Source organism: Chiloscyllium plagiosum, chromosome 4, assembly GCF_004010195.1.
Source record: "Chiloscyllium plagiosum isolate BGI_BamShark_2017 chromosome 4, ASM401019v2, whole genome shotgun sequence".
In the NCBI taxonomy this organism is placed as follows: Eukaryota; Metazoa; Chordata; class Chondrichthyes; order Orectolobiformes; family Hemiscylliidae; genus Chiloscyllium; species Chiloscyllium plagiosum.
Window position 1 is genome coordinate 133102338 of NC_057713.1, and position 19558 is coordinate 133121895.

At 41.0% G+C, this 19558-nt stretch overlaps 1 protein-coding gene across 4 annotated transcripts in view; it reads left to right on the forward strand.

Moving 5' to 3' along the window:
* pde7a (phosphodiesterase 7A) overlaps window positions 1–19558 on the forward strand; it is a 138865-nt gene that overhangs the window by 97490 nt on the left and 21817 nt on the right. For all 4 annotated transcript variants that reach the window (XM_043689280.1, XM_043689281.1, XM_043689283.1 and 1 more), the window contains one exon: window positions 15023–15114. In XM_043689280.1, coding sequence (XP_043545215.1) covers window positions 15023–15114 — 92 coding nt within the window. The remainder of the gene's footprint in view (window positions 1–15022; window positions 15115–19558) is intronic.

The window sequence follows — 19558 nt, forward strand, 5'->3', positions numbered from 1 at the left end:
CCCCTCATCATCCTCCTTCGTCACCTTTTCAAAGAATTCAATAAGGTTTGTGAGGCACGACTTGCCCTTCACAAAACCATGCTGACTATCCTTGATCACATTATTCCTATCTAGATGTGCATAAATCCTATCCCTTACAATTCTCTCTAAGACTTTGCCCACAACAGAAGTGAGACTCACCGGCCTATAGTTACTAGGGCTATCCCTACTCCCCTTTTTGAACAAGGGAACCACATTTGCTATCCTCCAGTCTTCTGGGACTACTCCTGTAGACAAAGAGGACATAAAAATCAAGGCCAATGGTTCTGCAATCTCCTCCCTTGCTTCCCAGAGAATCCTAGGATAAATGCCATCAGGCCCAGGGGACTTATCTATTTTCACCTTTTCCAGGATTTCCAATACCTCTTCTCTACATACCTCAAAGCCATCCATTCTACTTATTTGTGCCTCAGTATTCTCATCGACAACAATGCCCTGTTCCTGAGTGAATACTGAAGAAAAGTATTCATTCAGTGTCTCCCCAATCTCTTCCGCCTCCACACGCAACTTCCCCCTACTATCCTTGACTGGACCTATTCCTACCCTAGTCATTCTTTTATTCCTAACATACCTATAGAAAGCTTTAGGGTTTTCCCTAATCCTATCTACTAATGACCTTTCATGTCCCCTCCTTGCTGCTCTTAGCTCTCTCTTCCTGGCTACCCTATAACTCTCAATCGCCCCAATTGAACCTTCACGTCTCATCTTGAGATAGGCCGCCCTCTTCTATTTAACAAGGGATTCCAATTCCTTATTAAACCACGGCTCCCTCGCACGACCCTTTCCTCCCTGCCTGACAGGTACATAATTATCAAGGACACTCAATAGTTGCTCCTTGAACAAGCTCCACATATCATTTACACTCTTGCCTTGAGTCTACTTTTCCAAGCCACACATCCTAAGTCATGCCTCACCGCATCATAATTTCCCTTACCCCAGCTATAATTCTTGCCCTGTAGTACACACTTATCCCTCTCCATCACGAGAGTAAAAATCACCGAATTATGGTCACTATCCCCAAAGTGCTCACCTACCTCTAATTCTAACACCTGGCCTGGTTCGTTACCCAGAACCAAATCCAGTATGGCCTCACCTCTTGTTGGCCTGTCTACATATTGTGTCAGGAAACTCTCCTGCACACATTGAATATTATAACTAAATTAAATTCTTTGTTTATTGTTTAAGAGCTGAAATTGCTTTTAATTCTGAGTTTTAAATGCAATTGTTTTTTGTAGAGATGTTTGTGGCTTTTATGTCATTTTTAAGAAGTTGCATTTATTCTATTAGCTGTCACGTTCTAACTAAATTAAATTCTTTGTTTATTGTTTAAGAGCTGAAATTGCTTTTAATTCTGAGTTTTAAATGCAATTGTTTTTTGTAGAGATGTTTGTGGCTTTTATGTCATTTTTAAGAAGTTGCATTTATTCTATTAGCTGTCACGTTCTAAAGAATTCATGCAGTGCCTTAACACTTCAATGCCTTATGGCCTGTTGCATTTTAAAAATTTTGTTCCTGGAATGAGGGCATTGGCATCCCTGATAATCCTGGAAAAGGTGATGGTAAACTGCCTTCCTGAGCTACTGTAGTCCTTTGGATGTCAGGACACCCACAATGCTGTTGAGAAGAATTTTTACCCAACACCATTGGACGATCTATGATATAGTTTCAAGTCAAGATGATGTGTGGCTTGGAGAGGGGCTTGGAGGTGATGGTGCTCCCATGTATCTGCTGCCCTTACCTTCCAGGTGGTCAAAGTCAGAAGTCACATGACACCAGGTTATAGTCCAAAGGTTTATTTGAGGTCTCACGTGCTTTTGGTGTGACTGGATGAAGGAGCAGCGCTCCAAAAGCATGTGAGACTTCAAATAAACCTGTTGCAGTATAGACTGGGGTCATGTGACTTCTGTCCACCTCAGTCCAACACTGGCACCTCCACATCAGGTGGTGGAGGACATTGATTTGCAATGTTTTGTGTAAGGAGTCTGAGTTTCTACACTCACCTTTCTGCTGCCACTGTATGTCTTGGTTAAGGCAGTAATTTTTGAAGGTGGTGGATGGGGTGCTAATTAAGTAGACTACTTTGTGCTGGAGGGTGTCAAGCTTCTGGGGTCTTGTTGGAGTTGTATTCATCCAGGAAAGTGGAGAGTATTCTGGCTTGTAAGTGGATGGGCAGGCATTGGGGAGACACCAGGTGAGTTACTCACCATAGAGTTTCTAGCTTCTGACCTGCTCTTATATGTACAATGGTAAAATGGCTGGTCCAGTTCAGTTTCTGGTCAATAGTAACCCGCAGCATATTGATAATGGATGAGTCAACAACAGTAGTGCCATTGAATATAATGGGTGATGGTTAGGTTCGCTCCTTCGAGATGGTCTTGCCTGGCTATTGTGTGGTGCGAATGTCACTTGACACTAACCATTGTCTTACTGATTTGGACATGGACTATCAAGAGTCACAAATATTGTTCAACGACCAGCAAACCCCCCACTTCTGACTTTAGATGGAGGTGTTGTGGGAATTAAATAAGGTTTTATGAAAAGAGATTCCAACAGTAGTACCGTGACATCTGACAAATTAATACTCTAAGGCATGAGTTTTGAACACCATGAAAATTACATTAGAAATAAACTGGAGAGCAATCTTGTACATCCTAAGCCATGTATCAGCCTTGAGAGCAAACTAGAGATTATAAACAGATTCCTGTTGACCGGATAACTGAAAGACATGGGATCGAAGATGTCTGTTTGTGTACAGTTCATCCTTGTGCAACAATAAAAGCATTAAAAGATTGATGATTTTCTGTATTCGACAGTCAGATAGAGTTGTCAGATTAACAGACAAAAGTCTACTTAGCCAGTCTATGAATGAGTTTGTTTGTTTGTTTGTTTGAACAACACAAAGTTAACTTGCAAACCTGAGTCCTCTTGTGATCTATGTGAGGAGAATTAATCACAGGAGAGGACAAGCCATTGAAGCAGCTAAAGGTCATTGGCACCAGGACACTGTCCTGAGGAACTCCTGCAACAATTTCCTGGAGCTGAGATGAATGACCTCCAACAACTACAAGCATTTTTCTTTGTGCCAGGTGTGACTTAGATAAGTGGAGAGCTTTTATCCCCAAATTGGCTCCATTTTTACTAGGGTTCCTCATTGCCACACTCTATTAGATGCTGCCATTTTGCTAATGTTGGACAGCAGGTCGATGTGGTAGCTTGCCAGCTTGAATTTGTCCTTGTTTTATACCTGGCCCATTTCCAAATTGTAGCTGTACAAGAACAGCTTGGTTAGGGGCACAGTTCTGGGGCACACATCTTCAACACAATCAGTACATTGTTGTCAGAGTTCATTTGTCTTTGCATTATCCAGTATTTTCAGCCATTTCTTGATTTCAAATGGAATGATTTGAGTTGGTTGAAGACTAACCTGGGGACCTCTGGAGGAGGCTGAGATGGATCATCATTTTGCAGTTCCGGCTGAAGGTGGATACATCTATGTTAACCTGGAGTTTTGCACATGTGCTAGGCTAAGCTCCTCCACCATTGAAGTTAGGGAAGTTTTTAGACCAACATCCTCCTGTTAGTTCAATTGTCCATCTGCAACTAAATTTGGCAGGTTTGCAGAACTTCGATCCTGATTAATTGGTTATAGGGTCATTTAGCCTTGCCTAATATGTTTTGCTTCTGCTATTTGGCATGCAAGTAGTCTTGCATTGTTGCTTCATCAAGTTGACATCTCCTTCTTAGCTGTGCCTGGTGATGATCGTGGCATGTCTTCCTACACTCTTCATTGAACTAGGGTTGATCTCCTTATTTTGGTTATGGTAGATTTGGGAGTATACTGGGTGAAAGGCTTATAAATTGTAGTTGAGTACAATTCTGCTGATGTCCCATGTGCCTTTTGCTGCGTTTTGAATTACTATATCTGTCCCATTTAGCATGATAGTACCATATGACATGATGAAGAGTAGCCTCATTGTGAAGGTGAGATTTAGTTTGTGGTCATTCCAACCAGTGCTGTCTTATGTGGACACTTATTCGTACTAGATTAGTTCAGCAGCTTTAGGATTCTATCAACTTGGTCAATGCTAGTGCCACTGAGCCAATCTTAGTGTTAGACATTCAGGTCCCCATTTAGAGTACATCTGTGTACTTGCTACCCAGTTTTGATTTAATACTGTGAGACTCTAGGTCAGTTCCCTCCCTGTTGTATACCACTGAACTGAGTTGCAATATTTGGTGGTGTTGTCCTGCCTGTGAATATGACTAAATCAGACTTGACCAATCTGTGCGACAGTTCTCCCAATTTTAACACAAGCTCCAGATGTTAGTGAGGAGGACTTTGCAGGGTCAATAAGCCGGATTTGCCACTGTCCTTTCCGGTTTCTAAATCCATTCGGTTTCATTCCTTTCTTTAGACTTCGTAGCGGTTTTGATACAATTGAGTGGCTTGCTAGGCCATCTCAGAGAGGGCATTTAAAAGTCAACCACATTGCTGTGGGATTGGAGTCACATGGAGTCCAGGTAAGGTCAGTAGATTTCCTTCCCTAAAGGAAAATAGTGAACCCGATTGGTTACATGGTTACCATCAGACTAACCTTTAATTCCAGATTTTTATTGATTGCAGATCTCACCATCTTCCATTGGGGATTCAAACCCATGTCCCCATAAGATTATCTTGGGATTCTGAATTACTAGTCCAGTGACAATGCCACAATGCCACTGTCTCTCACGTAGCTCATCTTAGAACACAGTCTATCATGCTCAGAAAAACTATTGGTAACTTTAAACATAGACTGTATTGAGTATGGAATTTTCAGAAAGTGCCTTTTACTTAAAGCTGGACATTGAAAAAAACTGCAAAAATAGTTGCAAAGGGTCAGAACACTTTTTAAATCTCTCTACAGACTACCTCATGTCACCATTAAGATTCTGATTGATCAACCTTATGTGGCATGCCACCTTGAATAGTGATCCAAATCATGGCCTTGCAGAGCCACTGTGTCTGAAAGCCAGCAAACCATAATTAGGTGTGAAGTACCACCATGCTGCTTCCATTGTTTAACAATAGCTTTGAATTTTAAATTGTTCTGGGCAGACATAGTCATATTGATCATGTGATCCAAACTGGCGACAAATTATAAATTTTATTAGCAGAGAACAGGTAGAAACCAGTGAATTTGGGGGCTCAGTCCTGCAGATAAAAGAACAGAACTTTGCCAAATGACCAGCATTCAAGCAGCGAGAGGAATAATTACTTTTCATCTCCACAGAAACTTGTCCATAATCTCATATGGAAATCCAAACACTTCCAGCTTCTATCATTTTGCAAAGAACCACAAGAGAACCCAACCAGACCCTGCATTTTGAATATCTTTAAAGGTCTGAAATTTGAACATAATTTCTTTCTTGCAATCTTGCTAATAACCTGAACGCGTGCTTCGTCTGTAGAGTCCGTCTTTTTTTATTCATATATGATGCTTGGTCTGATCTTAAACATCGCCAAGATGCAGGTTCTCCATTAACCTTTCCTGGGCCACTTAACCATCTCCGTATCATTGTTGGAGACAGGGTGGCTCGGAAGAATGTGCAGCAAATCCTGTATCTCAGCAGCCAGCTCTTCCAAAGGTAGAAATCAAAAAAGAAGTTTTGCACTGAGTTGACTGTACCAGTGCTGCTGCCTTCAAGCTACTGCAATGTGTCTCTGACAACAGGAATTGTTGGAAGTCAACAAAGGTCCCAGTCTATAGGCTGTGGTGTTCACTACTCTTCCCCCACTGTAGCAAAATACAGATTGTCAACCACCATCACGTTATTATCCTTGAGAACTTCTTCCAGTGAAGCTTACATTGAAACCTGTGCATCAGATCAGGAATAACCTGAACCTTCTTCATGAAACTATGTCTACCAATATTGAAGTCCTGCTCCTGGGGAACTGCCTCCAATGGACTGACTGGTGTCATCCAAACTCCATCTCCCTTGGCAACTTTTCCTGTCCCAGCTTTTTGCTGGCCAATGTTCAAAGCGTGGCTTAAAGTAAAAGTAAGAAGAAATACTCCCGGGTTTCTCTAAAGCATTGAGTTGTTGACACCACTGACTAGGTGGAGAAAGCTGCTGACTCGCTTGGGATGGGACCTCCCAGTCGGTTAAGGTGCAAGCCACTTCAAGATTGAGTGACCCTGACTACAAAGTGAAACAATGGCATTGGAGAAGGGAGAAGGTAGCTAATCTGGGTTTATGAATTCCATTTTCCCAGCATGTCCTGGTTGCAGGAAAACCTGTAACCAAAAACACACACTTTCATTATTATGCAGACTTCATAGCCTGGCAAACGTCATATTTGACTCCAAGAGATCTGCCAATGATCCCTCTGTCTGTGTGTGTGGCAAGAATATATTTTATCATATTGATATTTATTCGCAAATTCAAAAATGCAATCTTTCTCTCTGGTTTAAACTTATCCGAGAGTCTACTTCATGTAACTCTAGACAGTGTTTTATCTCGTGAAATGTACATGCATATAGCTGAGATGAGGAAAAACAGGAAAGTTTTGATTTCATATGATTTCATATGTTGGCAATCATTATGTACACAGGATCAGTCCACATCTCATGATTTAAAGCATCTGTCATTCAGGTTTTGGTACTGTTGATTCTCAGTTCTACTTACTACTCTTTCTTCTAAGACCACATGATGTCATTTTGTTGTGGGTTTAATGCATTTGCAATCAAGATGTTGATTTAATAGAAGAGCCTGTGGCTTTTCATTGTGAATATATAATGGAAATCCTTGTTAGGGAAAACAGCTTCCCTGATGGTCTTTTTCTCACCATCTCACCATTTATTATCAATTTCATCTTGAAAAGGTTGAAATGATTCACTCTGCCATGGTCCTGCTGATTAAAAATGTTAGTTTTCCATGCACAGTTTTTACAGTTACTGATGCCAAACATCTGGCCCAATCTTCTTGGGGTACTTATACTATCTTGGGAGTACCATAGAATTTTCAATGAGGTGAGCTTGCATGATCATTTCAGTCATCTCCTTTATGCCTAGCTGCATGGTTTGTTTGGTAACAGTGCCTCTGATGATGAAATGCCAGAAGATAGTAGCATATAAAATGGCAATAAATAAACAATAGAACAGCTTTATCTGTTCCTTTTTACTTTGCAAAATACATTTGCTATTTTACAACAGGCAGATTTGTCAACCTGTTCAAATAGGTTAAAGCAGGATTATCAATTTACCAATCATGAAGGATTAGATTACACAATATATTAATCATGCCTTTCTTTGGGCTCAGATCCAGCTCATGTGTTAGAATCAAAACCTTCAAACTATGTGTTGTGTAATTAATTTGGTTTGTCTCAACACAGCACTTGATGGGCACAAAACTGCTCATCACTATTCACTGTAAGTGAATAATCAATCTCTTTCATGAGATGCTGCTGAAATGAGCTTTAATCTGGTTCTAATTAGGATATACCTGATTTAGCAGTGCCCAAGCTAACATTGTCAAAAATGCTAAATGCTAAATTCATGATTTATCCCTTGATGAACACAAAAGTTAGAGAAAAAAATCTGAGCAGTCACTCTCTCGAGTGTGTGTTCAAAGGAAATTTGTATTTTTGAGCCATCTCTCAATGAGGATGTTGTGTTTTGATGAATGGCATGGTATCACATGGTCCACTGTTCCTCTATTGCGTTTCCATTCTTTGAGTTTAAGCAATCATTCTGCCCTGGCTATTCAACCACAGAGGAGTGATGCGTGAGATTTGCATTGTGTTTCAGGTTAATGACCCGGGAGGAGCATATTCCAGAAGCATTTCCTAAATCCTGTTAATTTGTGTGACAGGAGGAGGGAGGGTTGTACTTGGGTAAGAACAGTTTGTGTTGGAAGGTGAGGTGGAATGTACAGCTGAGGGCAGAAAGGAAGTAACATAATCTTCCTTTAAAAACTTACTTCGTGGGATCAGCAGCCTACGTTTTCTCAGCAGCAGCGGGAGCAGTGCAAGCGAGGACTGGGGCTGCCGGGAAGGTAAATTCCTCTTTGAAAACTTATCTTGTGATAGGTGGAGCGTACACTGAGCAGGAGCGGACACAAGACTGCTGAGTAAGTGAGGTAATATATTTGGGCGGTTGTTTTACTCGAAACTACTTAGGTAATATCTTCCACCCATTCTCTTCTAACCAAAAAAAAGGTTCTGTGCCGATTCGGTAAGGTTACTAGTTCTTTCAGTAGTCTCTTTGGGAATTCAGAACAGTGGGAATGGATGTTAGGGTAGTTGCATGTGCCTCCTGTAGGATATGGGAGATAAGGGTCACCATTAGTATCCCCACTGACTTCACCTATGGGGTGTGTACCCAACTCCAGCTCCTCGGAAACCGCTTTAGGGAACTGGAGCTGGATGAACTTTGGATCATTCGAGAGGCAGAGAGGATAATAGAGGGGAGTTACAGGGCGGTAAACTCACCTCATGTACAGGAAAAAGGTAGCTGGGTTACAGTCAGGAGACAGAAAGGGAACAGGCAGATAGTTTAGGGATCCCCTGTGGCTGTTCCAGTCAATATACCGTTTTGGATACTGTTGGGGGCATTGGGGGGTGAACAACCTACTGGGGGGAAATCATAGTGGCCAGGTCTCTGGCACTGAGCCTGGCTTTATGGCTCAGAAAGGAAGGGGAGAGAATAGAAAAGCGCCAGTGGTAGGGGACTCAGTAGTTATAGGAAGGACAGGCGATTCTATGGCTGTGAACGGGACTCCCGGAAGGTATGTTTCCTCCCAGGTGGCAGGGTCCAGGATGTCTCTGAGTCTACGAAATTTTGAAGGGGGAGGATGAGCAGCCAGAAGTCGTGGTGCACATTGGCACCAATGACATAGCCAGGAAAAGGGATGAGGATCTAAAAAATGATATCAGGGAGTTAGGTTGGAAGCTTAAAAAAAAACAGGACGAGCAGAGTAGTAATCTCAGGCTTACCGCTGGTGCCACATGATAGTGAGGTGAGGAATGGGAGTGAGTGCAGCTCAACATGTGGCTACAGGACTGGTGCTAGAGGGAGGAAGGGCTTTAGATACGTGAATCATTGGGCGGAAGATTTTGCTAGAGCACTTAAGGAGGATTTAAACTAGTTTGACAGGGGGATGGAAATTGGAGCTACAGATCAGAGGAGAAGGTAGTTCAACGGGCAGAATTAGAATTCAAAGTCTGTCAGGAAGGATACACAGTTGATCGGGCAAAGGGATGGGTCAAAGTGTGTCTGTTTCAACGCATGACTTGAGGTGCTGGTGTTGGACTGAGGTCGACAAAGTTAAAAATCCCACAACATCAGGTTATAGTCCAACAAGTTTATTTGGAAGCACTAGCTTTCGGAATGCCTCTACTCCTTCAGGTGGTTATGGAGGTTAAGATCATGCTCACAGAATTTATAGCCAAGGGAGTCCAGTGTCATGGAGGTGTAATACAGTAAACAATCTTAGATTAAAGCTTTCATCTTTTATAATGGGATATGCTGGTTTCTGTTCTTTGACATGTAAATCCCAGAACTTCTTTTAAATTCTCAAGATAGCTCCAAGTTCTCAAGTAACACCATTACACGAGGGATCACCCCTCCATGTATGTGGCGTGTATTCATGTGGCTCAGCCAATGTGGTCTATCTCATATTGTGTCCAGTTCTGGTCACCTCATTATAGGAAGGATGTAAATGCTTTAGAGAGGGTGCAGAGAAGACTTACCAGGATGTTGCCTGAATTGGAGGGTTTGTCTTATGAAAGAGGTTAAGTGAGCTGGGGCTTTTTAAACTGGAGAGAAGAAGGAAGAGAGGTGACTTGATAGAAATGTACAAGGTAATGAGAGGCATAGGTAGAGGAGATAGCCAGAGACTTTTCCCCAGGGCTGAGATGGCTGTCATGAGGGGTCAAAATTTTAAGGTGATTGGAGGAAGTTATAGGGGAGATGTCAGAGGTAAGTTCTTTACGCAGAGAATGGTGGGTGCATGGAATGTACTGCCAGCGGTAGTAAGTCAGAGACATTAGGGACATTAAAGTGACCACTGGACAAGCACATGGACGACAGTAAATTGAGGCATGTGTAAGTTAGGTTGATAAGATAAATGCTCAGCACAAAATCGTGGGCCGAAGGGACTGTGCTGTACTGTTGTATATTCTATAAGTTCGTGCATAAGGCAGTAACAAAAGTTTGTAGAATCTTGTTGTACTGAAGCAGACTGTTTGACCTATTGTATCCGTTTGAAAGAACTATCTAATCTATTTGACCTTTCTCTTTAATCCTGCAAGTCCATTAGTGTTCTTTTTCAGTTTATTTCATTCTTGAGGATAATGTGAGAAGTGATTTTCAATGTTCGGATGAAACTGCAAGTTGAGTGTGACCACAAGTTACTACTTGCCATGAAGCTGACGAAGAAAATAGGTTTATTTTAAGTTCTCCAAAACAGATCATTTTAAAAGGGCATCTTTGTCATTAGCCCTCTTTCAATTTGAAGTTGAATTTGAGTTATGCAACTTTTCATGTTGCTTTGGATCAGAGTTTCAGAATTACATGTGATTTCTGATACAAGACTAACAGGTCAAAAGATGCACAGTATATGTTGTGACCAGCTGGGAGAGGGTGGAATGGATTTCTTATCATCTTCATTTGATTGTGACAAGTGTTTTTAAAGTTGAAAAAAATGAACTTGTCAATCCAGTGAATGGTTGTAAGGAATTAGCTGCACTGCTTGTCTTGAGTTCTTAACAAAGTAAGGCATCACGGTTATGCATAGTTTGATAGAGAACTGTATTATGTGTATTCTGTTCTTGCAACAAATTACAGTTTTAAAAGTAGAGGTAGATAAATTTGGCCAAATGCAGTCAGGAAAAATAAAAGCTAGTCCAATTTGTGTCTGACACTCTGGTCTGATTGTTGGATGTTTGGACTTTCAGTTCTCATTTTGAGATGATGTTTTAACAATATGGTTGGAATGTCCCTTTTTTATTCTGGAAACGTTCAGATGTTTCCTGTAGAATTCCTTGTTTGCTTGGTGAGAAGTAGTCACAGTTCACAACTCAGCAATCAGTACTCAAGGCTCAGCTGTTAAACTGAAGGGTCCTTCTGCTTGCCCAAGTTCAAATATTCTCTCACATCCTGATTGGTAGATATGGAGATGTCTTAAAAAAATCCTTCTTCTTTTCCAAAAGAGAGCTTGACAAGCTCACGTTTGTACACATTTCATGATCTGGGGTGATTAGTTTGAATGTATTATTATATATTCTGTATCTCTGTTTTTGACAATGTAGGAAGAAAGCTTATTACACTTCCCCAGGAGTTTATTGTCTCTGATCATCAGAGGTTCTGTGATTCCATGAAATGGAATGTCGTTCAAATAATGATACAGATTGATGCACATAAAAATGTCAATGTCCCTTTATTTCAGTGAAATGTTCTCAGCTGAAATTGACTTTTTTTTTAAAGAAGTCTGCAAAGTGTATCCATCTGATGATATTCAGACTGAATATTAAATATGCCACATCATCATTAGATTAGATTACCTACTGTATGGAAACAGGCCCTTCGGCCCAACAAGTCCACACCGAACCTCTGAAGAGCAATATACCCAGACCCGTTCCCTTAACACTATATTTCCCCTTGAATAATGCACCTGACAATTTAGCATTGCCAATTCATAGCATGGATTGTGGAGGGAACCCACAACAGGGAGAACGTGCAAACTCCATACAGTCGCTCGAGGTGGGAATCGAACCCGGGTCTCTGGCGCTGTGAGGCAGCAGTGCTAACCACTGAGCCACCGTGCCGCCCCTATCGCACGGTGCCATCCAATCATGGTTGGATTGTGTTGTTTTACTTCCCAAGTTCTCTTTAAGAACTACAAAAATAATTTATTCAGTGTTGTATATGTAGATCATAGTGTGTAAATACTTTGGATAGAGAGAGTTGACCAAGGTACGTTTTTATTTGTATGTCTGTGCATTAGCCTTTTCTTTAATACCTTCCTTAATTCTGTCAGAACATCTAAAGTGATGATGTGCAACGTATAGAGCTACTTTTAATAGCAACACTCCATCCTGTTTAGAACTATGTCCCTGTTTCTTCATTGTTGCAAGGTCCCTGGATCACCCTACACCCCAAGGATTGCAGGTGTTCAAGAAAGCAAATTACCACCACTTTTTCTCCAGGGTAATAAATGCTAGCTTGGCCAGTGATGCTCACATTTCATGAACAAACTTAAATAAGAAAAACAAGCACTTCTGATTTGTCTTCATTTTTCCTTAACCAAAGATTTCTCTCCCCTGGTTGACTATACGATACTATCATTAAGCACATCTGTCCTTTCATTTCCCAGCATTCTGAAAGGGCTGTTCTCTCTGATTACCTGGTCCACTCCTCAGCCAATACCATCTTATGCTTTTTTTACATTACTACTTTTTAAGCAACACCTGTCTTGTTACTCCTCTTTCACTGTCCACAGCCCAAATGGTGCTTCCGAGGGAAACAATAATTCTTTTCTATTTCTTTAATGTTCACAGCTCACAATATAATCTACATTAGAGGGATGAAATGCAAAGCAGATGAATGCAATTCTGTTCTGTGTCCCCAAGTTTTGAATCACCTCTCATTTGAATTCTCCACACACTCTGACCTTTTCAGTCTTTGACCTACTGCAATATTCCTGTGAAGCTCAATACAAGCTCATCCCACTTTGTTAGTGGCCCAAAGTCTCCCTCAGCAGAACTGCAAAATATTTGAGATGGAAGGTTATCCAAAGATGTTACCTAATCTGCTGAATATTTCTCGCATTTTAATTTTTGTTTTAGATATCCGCATCTGCAATACTGCTTTATTAAATGAATATAGCACCCTCTGGTGGTGTTAGTTTTAGTATTCTATTAGGTGTAACATTTAAGTTTGGTGCTTCTTTTAACATGCTTGAAACACTGCCTTTTTTGAAAGTGGACATTTAGAATATCTGATTAGTCATTCACTCCAGTTTGTACTGTGAATCATATATCTGAACCACATATATTTAAAGTATATCTGCAACGCAGCAATGTTGTCTAATTAATTATGTATAATTGGCATTTTGCTCACGTTATGTGATCTCACTCTTATAAAGTAATTGCTATAATTTATAATCATGTGTTACATTTACATATACAATACTGGTATTTGAAATTGCATCATTAGGTTAAAAAATTCACAACCAATGAAGGACTTTTGAAATGTCATCACAGTTATAACATATGGAATATTATTAATTCATCATGATAGTTCAGCTACCAGGGATTTATTGTATCAATTCACTCCTATATTCTGCTGTTTCCCTTGCATTTATTAGAAGACCATAAGAACAATGTTTCTATGAGCTTTGTTTATCAAAAGTGTAAACCAAGTCTGATCAAGGCGATCACATAAAAACATAAAATGTAGGAGTAAAAGGTCATTGGTCCTTGAAGTCTGCTTTACCATTCAATGAGATCGGATAATCCCCAACTCCACTTCTGTTTTTTTTCCCCATTCACCCTGATTCCCTTGCTGCTTGACAACCTGTCCCCCAAACTTGAGCCTCGGTCGTTAAGAGCTTTTGACAGTTGTCTGTGGTAAAGAATATTGCAAATTTACTACCCACTCGGAGAAGAAATTCCTCTCATCTTCTCTCAAATGGGCAACCCCTTATTCTGAGACTATTCTCTCTCTCTCACCAGGAAAAACAACCTTCACCATCTACCTTGTGAAGCTTCCTCCTGTGAACCTTTTTAAGGTTCAGTAAGTTACTCTGTCACTCTTCAAGACTCCATTGAGTACAAGCCCAACCTACTCAATGTTGTCTCATAAAAGATAAAGGCCTAGATCTTCCAATCTGGATTGGAAACCCTATTTCTGACCCTGATTACAGAATAATGCACACTTACCTGATTTTTTTTTACCCTCTGTGATCATCCAGTGGAGATTCCTTTAGAACTCTGAGTTGGATTTTTATTTTGTTTTTGGAGAATCTTGGGGAAATGTCCATCGAATGTTTAATCTTCCTGGGCAGTTCCAATGGAATCTTTACATTGTAACATCTGGAGGAGTTTAACATTTTGGTTTCCAGTCAACTAGAGACTGGAAGATGTGGAACATGAATTCATAAATAGTGTTTAGATTGCCATGAATCTATGATTTTATGTTGTCACATTCTCAAACTATTATACAATAGTGTTATGTATGAAAGGTTACAGAAATGAATCTGTTCAGTGTGTTTCAGATTCAATTTGATTATTTTTTCAAAAAAATGTTCATTTAGTAATGTTCACTCTGAATTTATGATGTGGAGGTGCTAGTGTTGGACTGGGGTGGATAAAGTTAAAAATCACACAACACCAAGTTGTAGACCAACAGATTTATTTGGAAGTACTTGCTTTTGGAGCACTACTCCTTCATCAGGTAGCTGTGGAGCAGGATCATAAGACACAGAATTTATAGCAAAACATCACAGTGTCATGCATGTAACTGATGCAATATATTAAACAAACCTAGATTAACAGCAATTTAGGTTGATTCAATATATCATATCGGTTGCATGCAAGACACTGTGATCTTTTGCTATAAATTCTGTGTCTTATGATCCTGCTTCTCAGCTACTTGATGAAGGAGTAGTGCTCTGAAAGGTAATACTTACAAATAAACCTGTTGGACTATACCCTGGTGTTGTGATTTTTAACTTTTAACCCTGACTTTGTCCATTTTAGATGATGTAGAATCTCAGGGCATTGTCATTTTGCTAGTTAACCATAACTGGTTCTTCAAAAGAATAACTTTATTGTGCTTTTGGAGATATTTATTGACAAGGAATTGAGAGAGAATTTAGATTGGAAAACAGGATATTTTAAAGTATCACAGAAACTGCTCTTTCTAAGATTGTCTTTTAGAAATGAGATTAATTTGAAGTTCTGTTTTTCTATAACCACTAATAATCTTCCTTTCACTCACAGAATATCTCGGTGTTAGAAAACCATCATTGGAGGTCAGCAGTGTGCGTACTCCAGGAATCCAAATTATTTTCACATCTTGCAGTTGAGGAAATGTGTGTATTTGATGTTTTGCTCAATATTCTCTTCATAAATTTGATTGCATCTGAATTAGTTGCTCAGTTTATTCAATGCATGTTCAAAAATGACTCTCATTCTTAATTTCCAAGTAATTAGTGTATAGATCCAGCAATTTTTAAGTCTATGTAAAGTTGACTTTTTCTTTAAGACAACTTTAATTTTCATCTCTAATCTTGTTTTTTGAAAATTCATTCATTGGGGGCTTCACTGGCTGGAGCGGCATTTATTGGCCATGCCTAATTACCCTTGAGGAGGTGGTGGTGAGCTAACTTCTTGAACAACTATAGTCTCTGCAAAGTTATATGCACAGTGCTGTTAGAAAGGGAATTATCTGAGACGTCTGGCAATTTTTCCAACTTTTCAATGTATTACATCTTCAAAAATTGAAAAGGAAAGCTATAAAAGTTTTTTTTTCTTGCGCATATCTCTGGACATTTCAGTGCCAAAGGCTAATGTCTGACATTCAGTATCAAATGAGTGGAAATTACCTCCTATTACATACTGAAAAAGCCAACATTATTGTTGATTCAGTCATAAATCTAGTGCCCTAACCATGAGCTCCATGGCCCTTCCCAGACATATTGTGAGGCAGCATCAGTCCAAGTTAAATCTTGGCATCTGATCCTAAACTGAGTTTCTGACTCTAATTTTACTGACTATAAATCCTGGTCTTGATTATTTCTGGTTACTGACCTCTCACTTGCTGGCAGCACACCTACCTTCACAGTCCTATGGAGACAACTTCCTAACTGGTTGCCTTTGTATCCGCAATCCAATTAAGGAAGGTAGGCTTCCTGAGGCTTAATCTGAAGGATGCAGTCCATTGACAGAGGTTGTCACTGCCACTTCAGGTTAGCCTCTGCCTTGAGCTGCCATCTGAAGACATTTCATTTCTTCATATAAATTGTCACAGCTCCCAGGCCACTATTGTGGATGGAAACTCCCATCAAAGAATGATTGCAATTAACGCTGTGGCAGCTGCTCCTGGTGACTCTGAATAGGGGGGTGGTGGTTGAGTAATAACCCTTTTGACATTCCATGGCACCACCATCACAGAATTCCCCAACTTTTAAATCACAGACGTTAGTTCGTAACAGAAACTGAACTGGACCAGTCATATATATACTGTGGCTACAAGAGCAGGTCAGAGGCTAGAAATTGTGTGATGAGTAACTCTGCTCCTGATTTCCCAAAGCCTGTCCACCATCTGCAAGGTACAAGCTGTGATGTGATGGAATACTCCCCACTTGCCTGGATGGATGCTGCTCTTAGAACACCCTAGTTTAACACCATCCAGGACAAAACTGGTACCACAACTGTCTTTAATATTTAGTCATATCACCACCAATGCAGTGACAACAATGTGCTGACTACAAGATGCATTGCAACAACTCACTCAGGCTCTTTATTGAAGCACCTTCCAAACTACAGTTTGTATCGCCAAGAAGAATGTGTCGTGTTTTACCACCTGCAAGTTCTTCGCCAAGCCACTCATCACCCTGGCTCAGAACTATATTGCCATCAGCTCATTGTTGTTCAAAATCTTGGAACTTCCTTCCTGCATCCCAAGAACTGCAGCTGAGCACCACCTTCTCCAGGGCAGTAAATGCTGACTTAGTCAAAGATCCTCCCATCCCTGAATTAGAGATGCACAGCACGGAAACAGACCCTTCAGTCCAACTCATCCATGCTGACCAGATATCCTAACCTAATCTAATCCCATTTGCCAGCACTTGGCCCATATCCCTGTAAACCTTTTTTTATATACCTATCCAAATGCCTTTTAAATGTTGTAATTGTACCAGCCTCCACCACTTCCTCTGGCAGCTCATTCCATACATGCACCATCCTCAGCATGAAAGAGTTGCCCTTGGGTCCCTTTTATATCTTTCCCGTCTCACCTATGCCATATGGACTCCCCCAATCCAAGGAAAAGAACTTGTCTATTTATTCTATCCATGCCCCTCAAGATTTTATAAGCCTCTATAAGGTCACCCCTCAGCCTCTGATGCTTCAGGGAAAACAGCTGCAGCCTATTCAGCCTCTCCCTTTAGCTCAAACCCTCCAACTCTGGCAACATCTTTGTAAATCTTTTCGGAACCCTTTCATGTTTCACAACATCCTTCCGATTGGAAGGAGTCCAGAATTGCACGCTTGAATCCAAAAGTGGCCTAACTAATGTCCTGTACAGCTGCAACATGATATCCCAACTCCTATGCTCAATGCTCTGACCAGTAAAGGAAAAACATACTAAACGCCACCTTCACTATCCAATCTACCTGTGACTGTACTTTCAAGGAACTCTGAACCTGCACTCCAAGGTCCCTTTGTTCAGCAACACTCCCCAGGACCTTACCATTAAGTGTATAAGTGATTTGGGGAGTATTCCATCTGATTTGCTTTTCCAAAATGTAGCACCTCACATTTATCTAAATTAAACTGCATCTGTCACTCCTCAGCCCATTGTCCCATCTAATCACTTTGTTCTTTGAGGTAACCTTTTTTACTGTCCATAAGGGAAAAGTAGTCACATGGACACCCCAGCCAGCTGCTGGTGAGCCACTGCCAAGTATCTTTCAGCTTTGTCTTTAGTGGAGGTACTTGCCTTGCTGGGATGATCTCTGTGGCATCCTCATAGTCATAGAGGTGTACAGCATGGAAACCGACCCTTCGGTCCACCTGTCCGTATCGACTCAGATATCCCAACACAATCTAGTCCCACCTACCAGCACCTGGCCCATATCCCTCCAAACCCATACACGTACCACCCTCTGCCTGAAAAAGGTGCCCCTTAGGTCTCTTTTATATCTTTCCCCTCTCATCCTAAACTTATGCCCTCTAGTTCTGGACTCCCCGACCCCAGAGAAAAGACTTTGCCTATTTACCCTATCCATGCCCCTCATGATTTTGTAAACCTCTATAAGGTCAGCCCTCAGCCTCCAGCACTCCAGGGAAAACAGCCCCAACCTGTTCAGCCTCTCCCTATAGCTTAAACCCTCCAACCCTGGCAACATCCTTGTAAATCTGTCCACAAGTGGGTATTTCACTGTTCAAATCAGCTGTTTGCTGCAACTTGCATCTCGCAAGGTCACTCAGAAGGGGGAGGTTTTTCACTTACCAACCTGATACCTTTTGGCTTATGGTCCAGCTGTTAAAATATGCCTGAGTGGGACAGGTAAATTTCTGCCCCTTTCTTTCTCTATTGATGAGACATTTCACTTCCCGCTTCAGAACCTCGACCAGAATGCTGAGCAGAGAGGGCTTTAACGTCTTAATCTGATCTAAACAGTATAACTGCTTGGAACATTTGACCCCGGTATTGTGACAGATGGCCTACATCCAACAACAAATTCCATTCTCCTTCATACCCTGCTTTGTATTTGCCATTTATGTAATTGCATCTCTTCATGCCAAAATACTTCATAGGTTGCGATTTGGGAGATTTGTAGCACAGGTTTTGGATTAGGTTGAAAGTTTGCTCACTGAGCTGGTAGATTTGTTCTCAGACATTTTGTCACCATGCTTGGTAATATCATCACAGAGCCTCTGATGAGGCACTGGTGTTCTGTCCGGCTTGCTATTTATCTGTCTTAGTCTGTTGTGATGGGTGATATCACTTTTGGTTCTGTTTCTAATAGATTGGTAAATGATGTCACAGAGTCATAGAGATGTGCAGCATGAAAACAGACCCTTCGGTCCAACCCGTCCATGCCGACCAGATATCCCAACCCAATCCAGTCCCACCTGCCAGCACCCGGCCCATATCCCTCCAAACCCTTCCTATTCATATACCCATCCAAATGCCTCTTAAACGTTGCAATTGATCAGCCTCCAACACTTCCTCTGGCAGCTCATTCCATACCCGTACCACACTCTATGTGAAAAAGTTGCCCCTTAGGTCTCTTTTTATATCTTTCCCCTCTCATCCTTATCTTATGCCCTCTAGTCCTGGCTCCCTGACCCCAGGGAAAAGACTTTGTCTATTTATTCTATCTGTGCCCCTCATAATTTTGTAAACCTCTATAAGGTCACCCCTCAGCCTCTGACGCTCCAGGGAAAACAGCCCCAGCCTGTTCAGCCTCTCCCTATAACACAAATCCTCCAACCTTGGCAACATCCTTGTAAACCTTTTCTGAACCCTTTCAAGTTTTGCAACATCTTTCCAATAGGAAGGAGACCAGAATTGCATGCAATATTCCAACAGTGGTCTAACCAATGTCCTGTACAGCTGCAACACGATCTCCCAACTTCTGTACTCAATACTCTGACCAATAAAGGAAAGTATACCAAATGCCTTCTTCACTATCCTATCTACCTGCGACTCCACTTTCAAGGAGCTATGAACCTGCACTCCAAGGTCTCTTTGTTCAGCAACACTCCCTAGGACCTTACCATTAAGTGTATAAGTTCTGCTAAGAT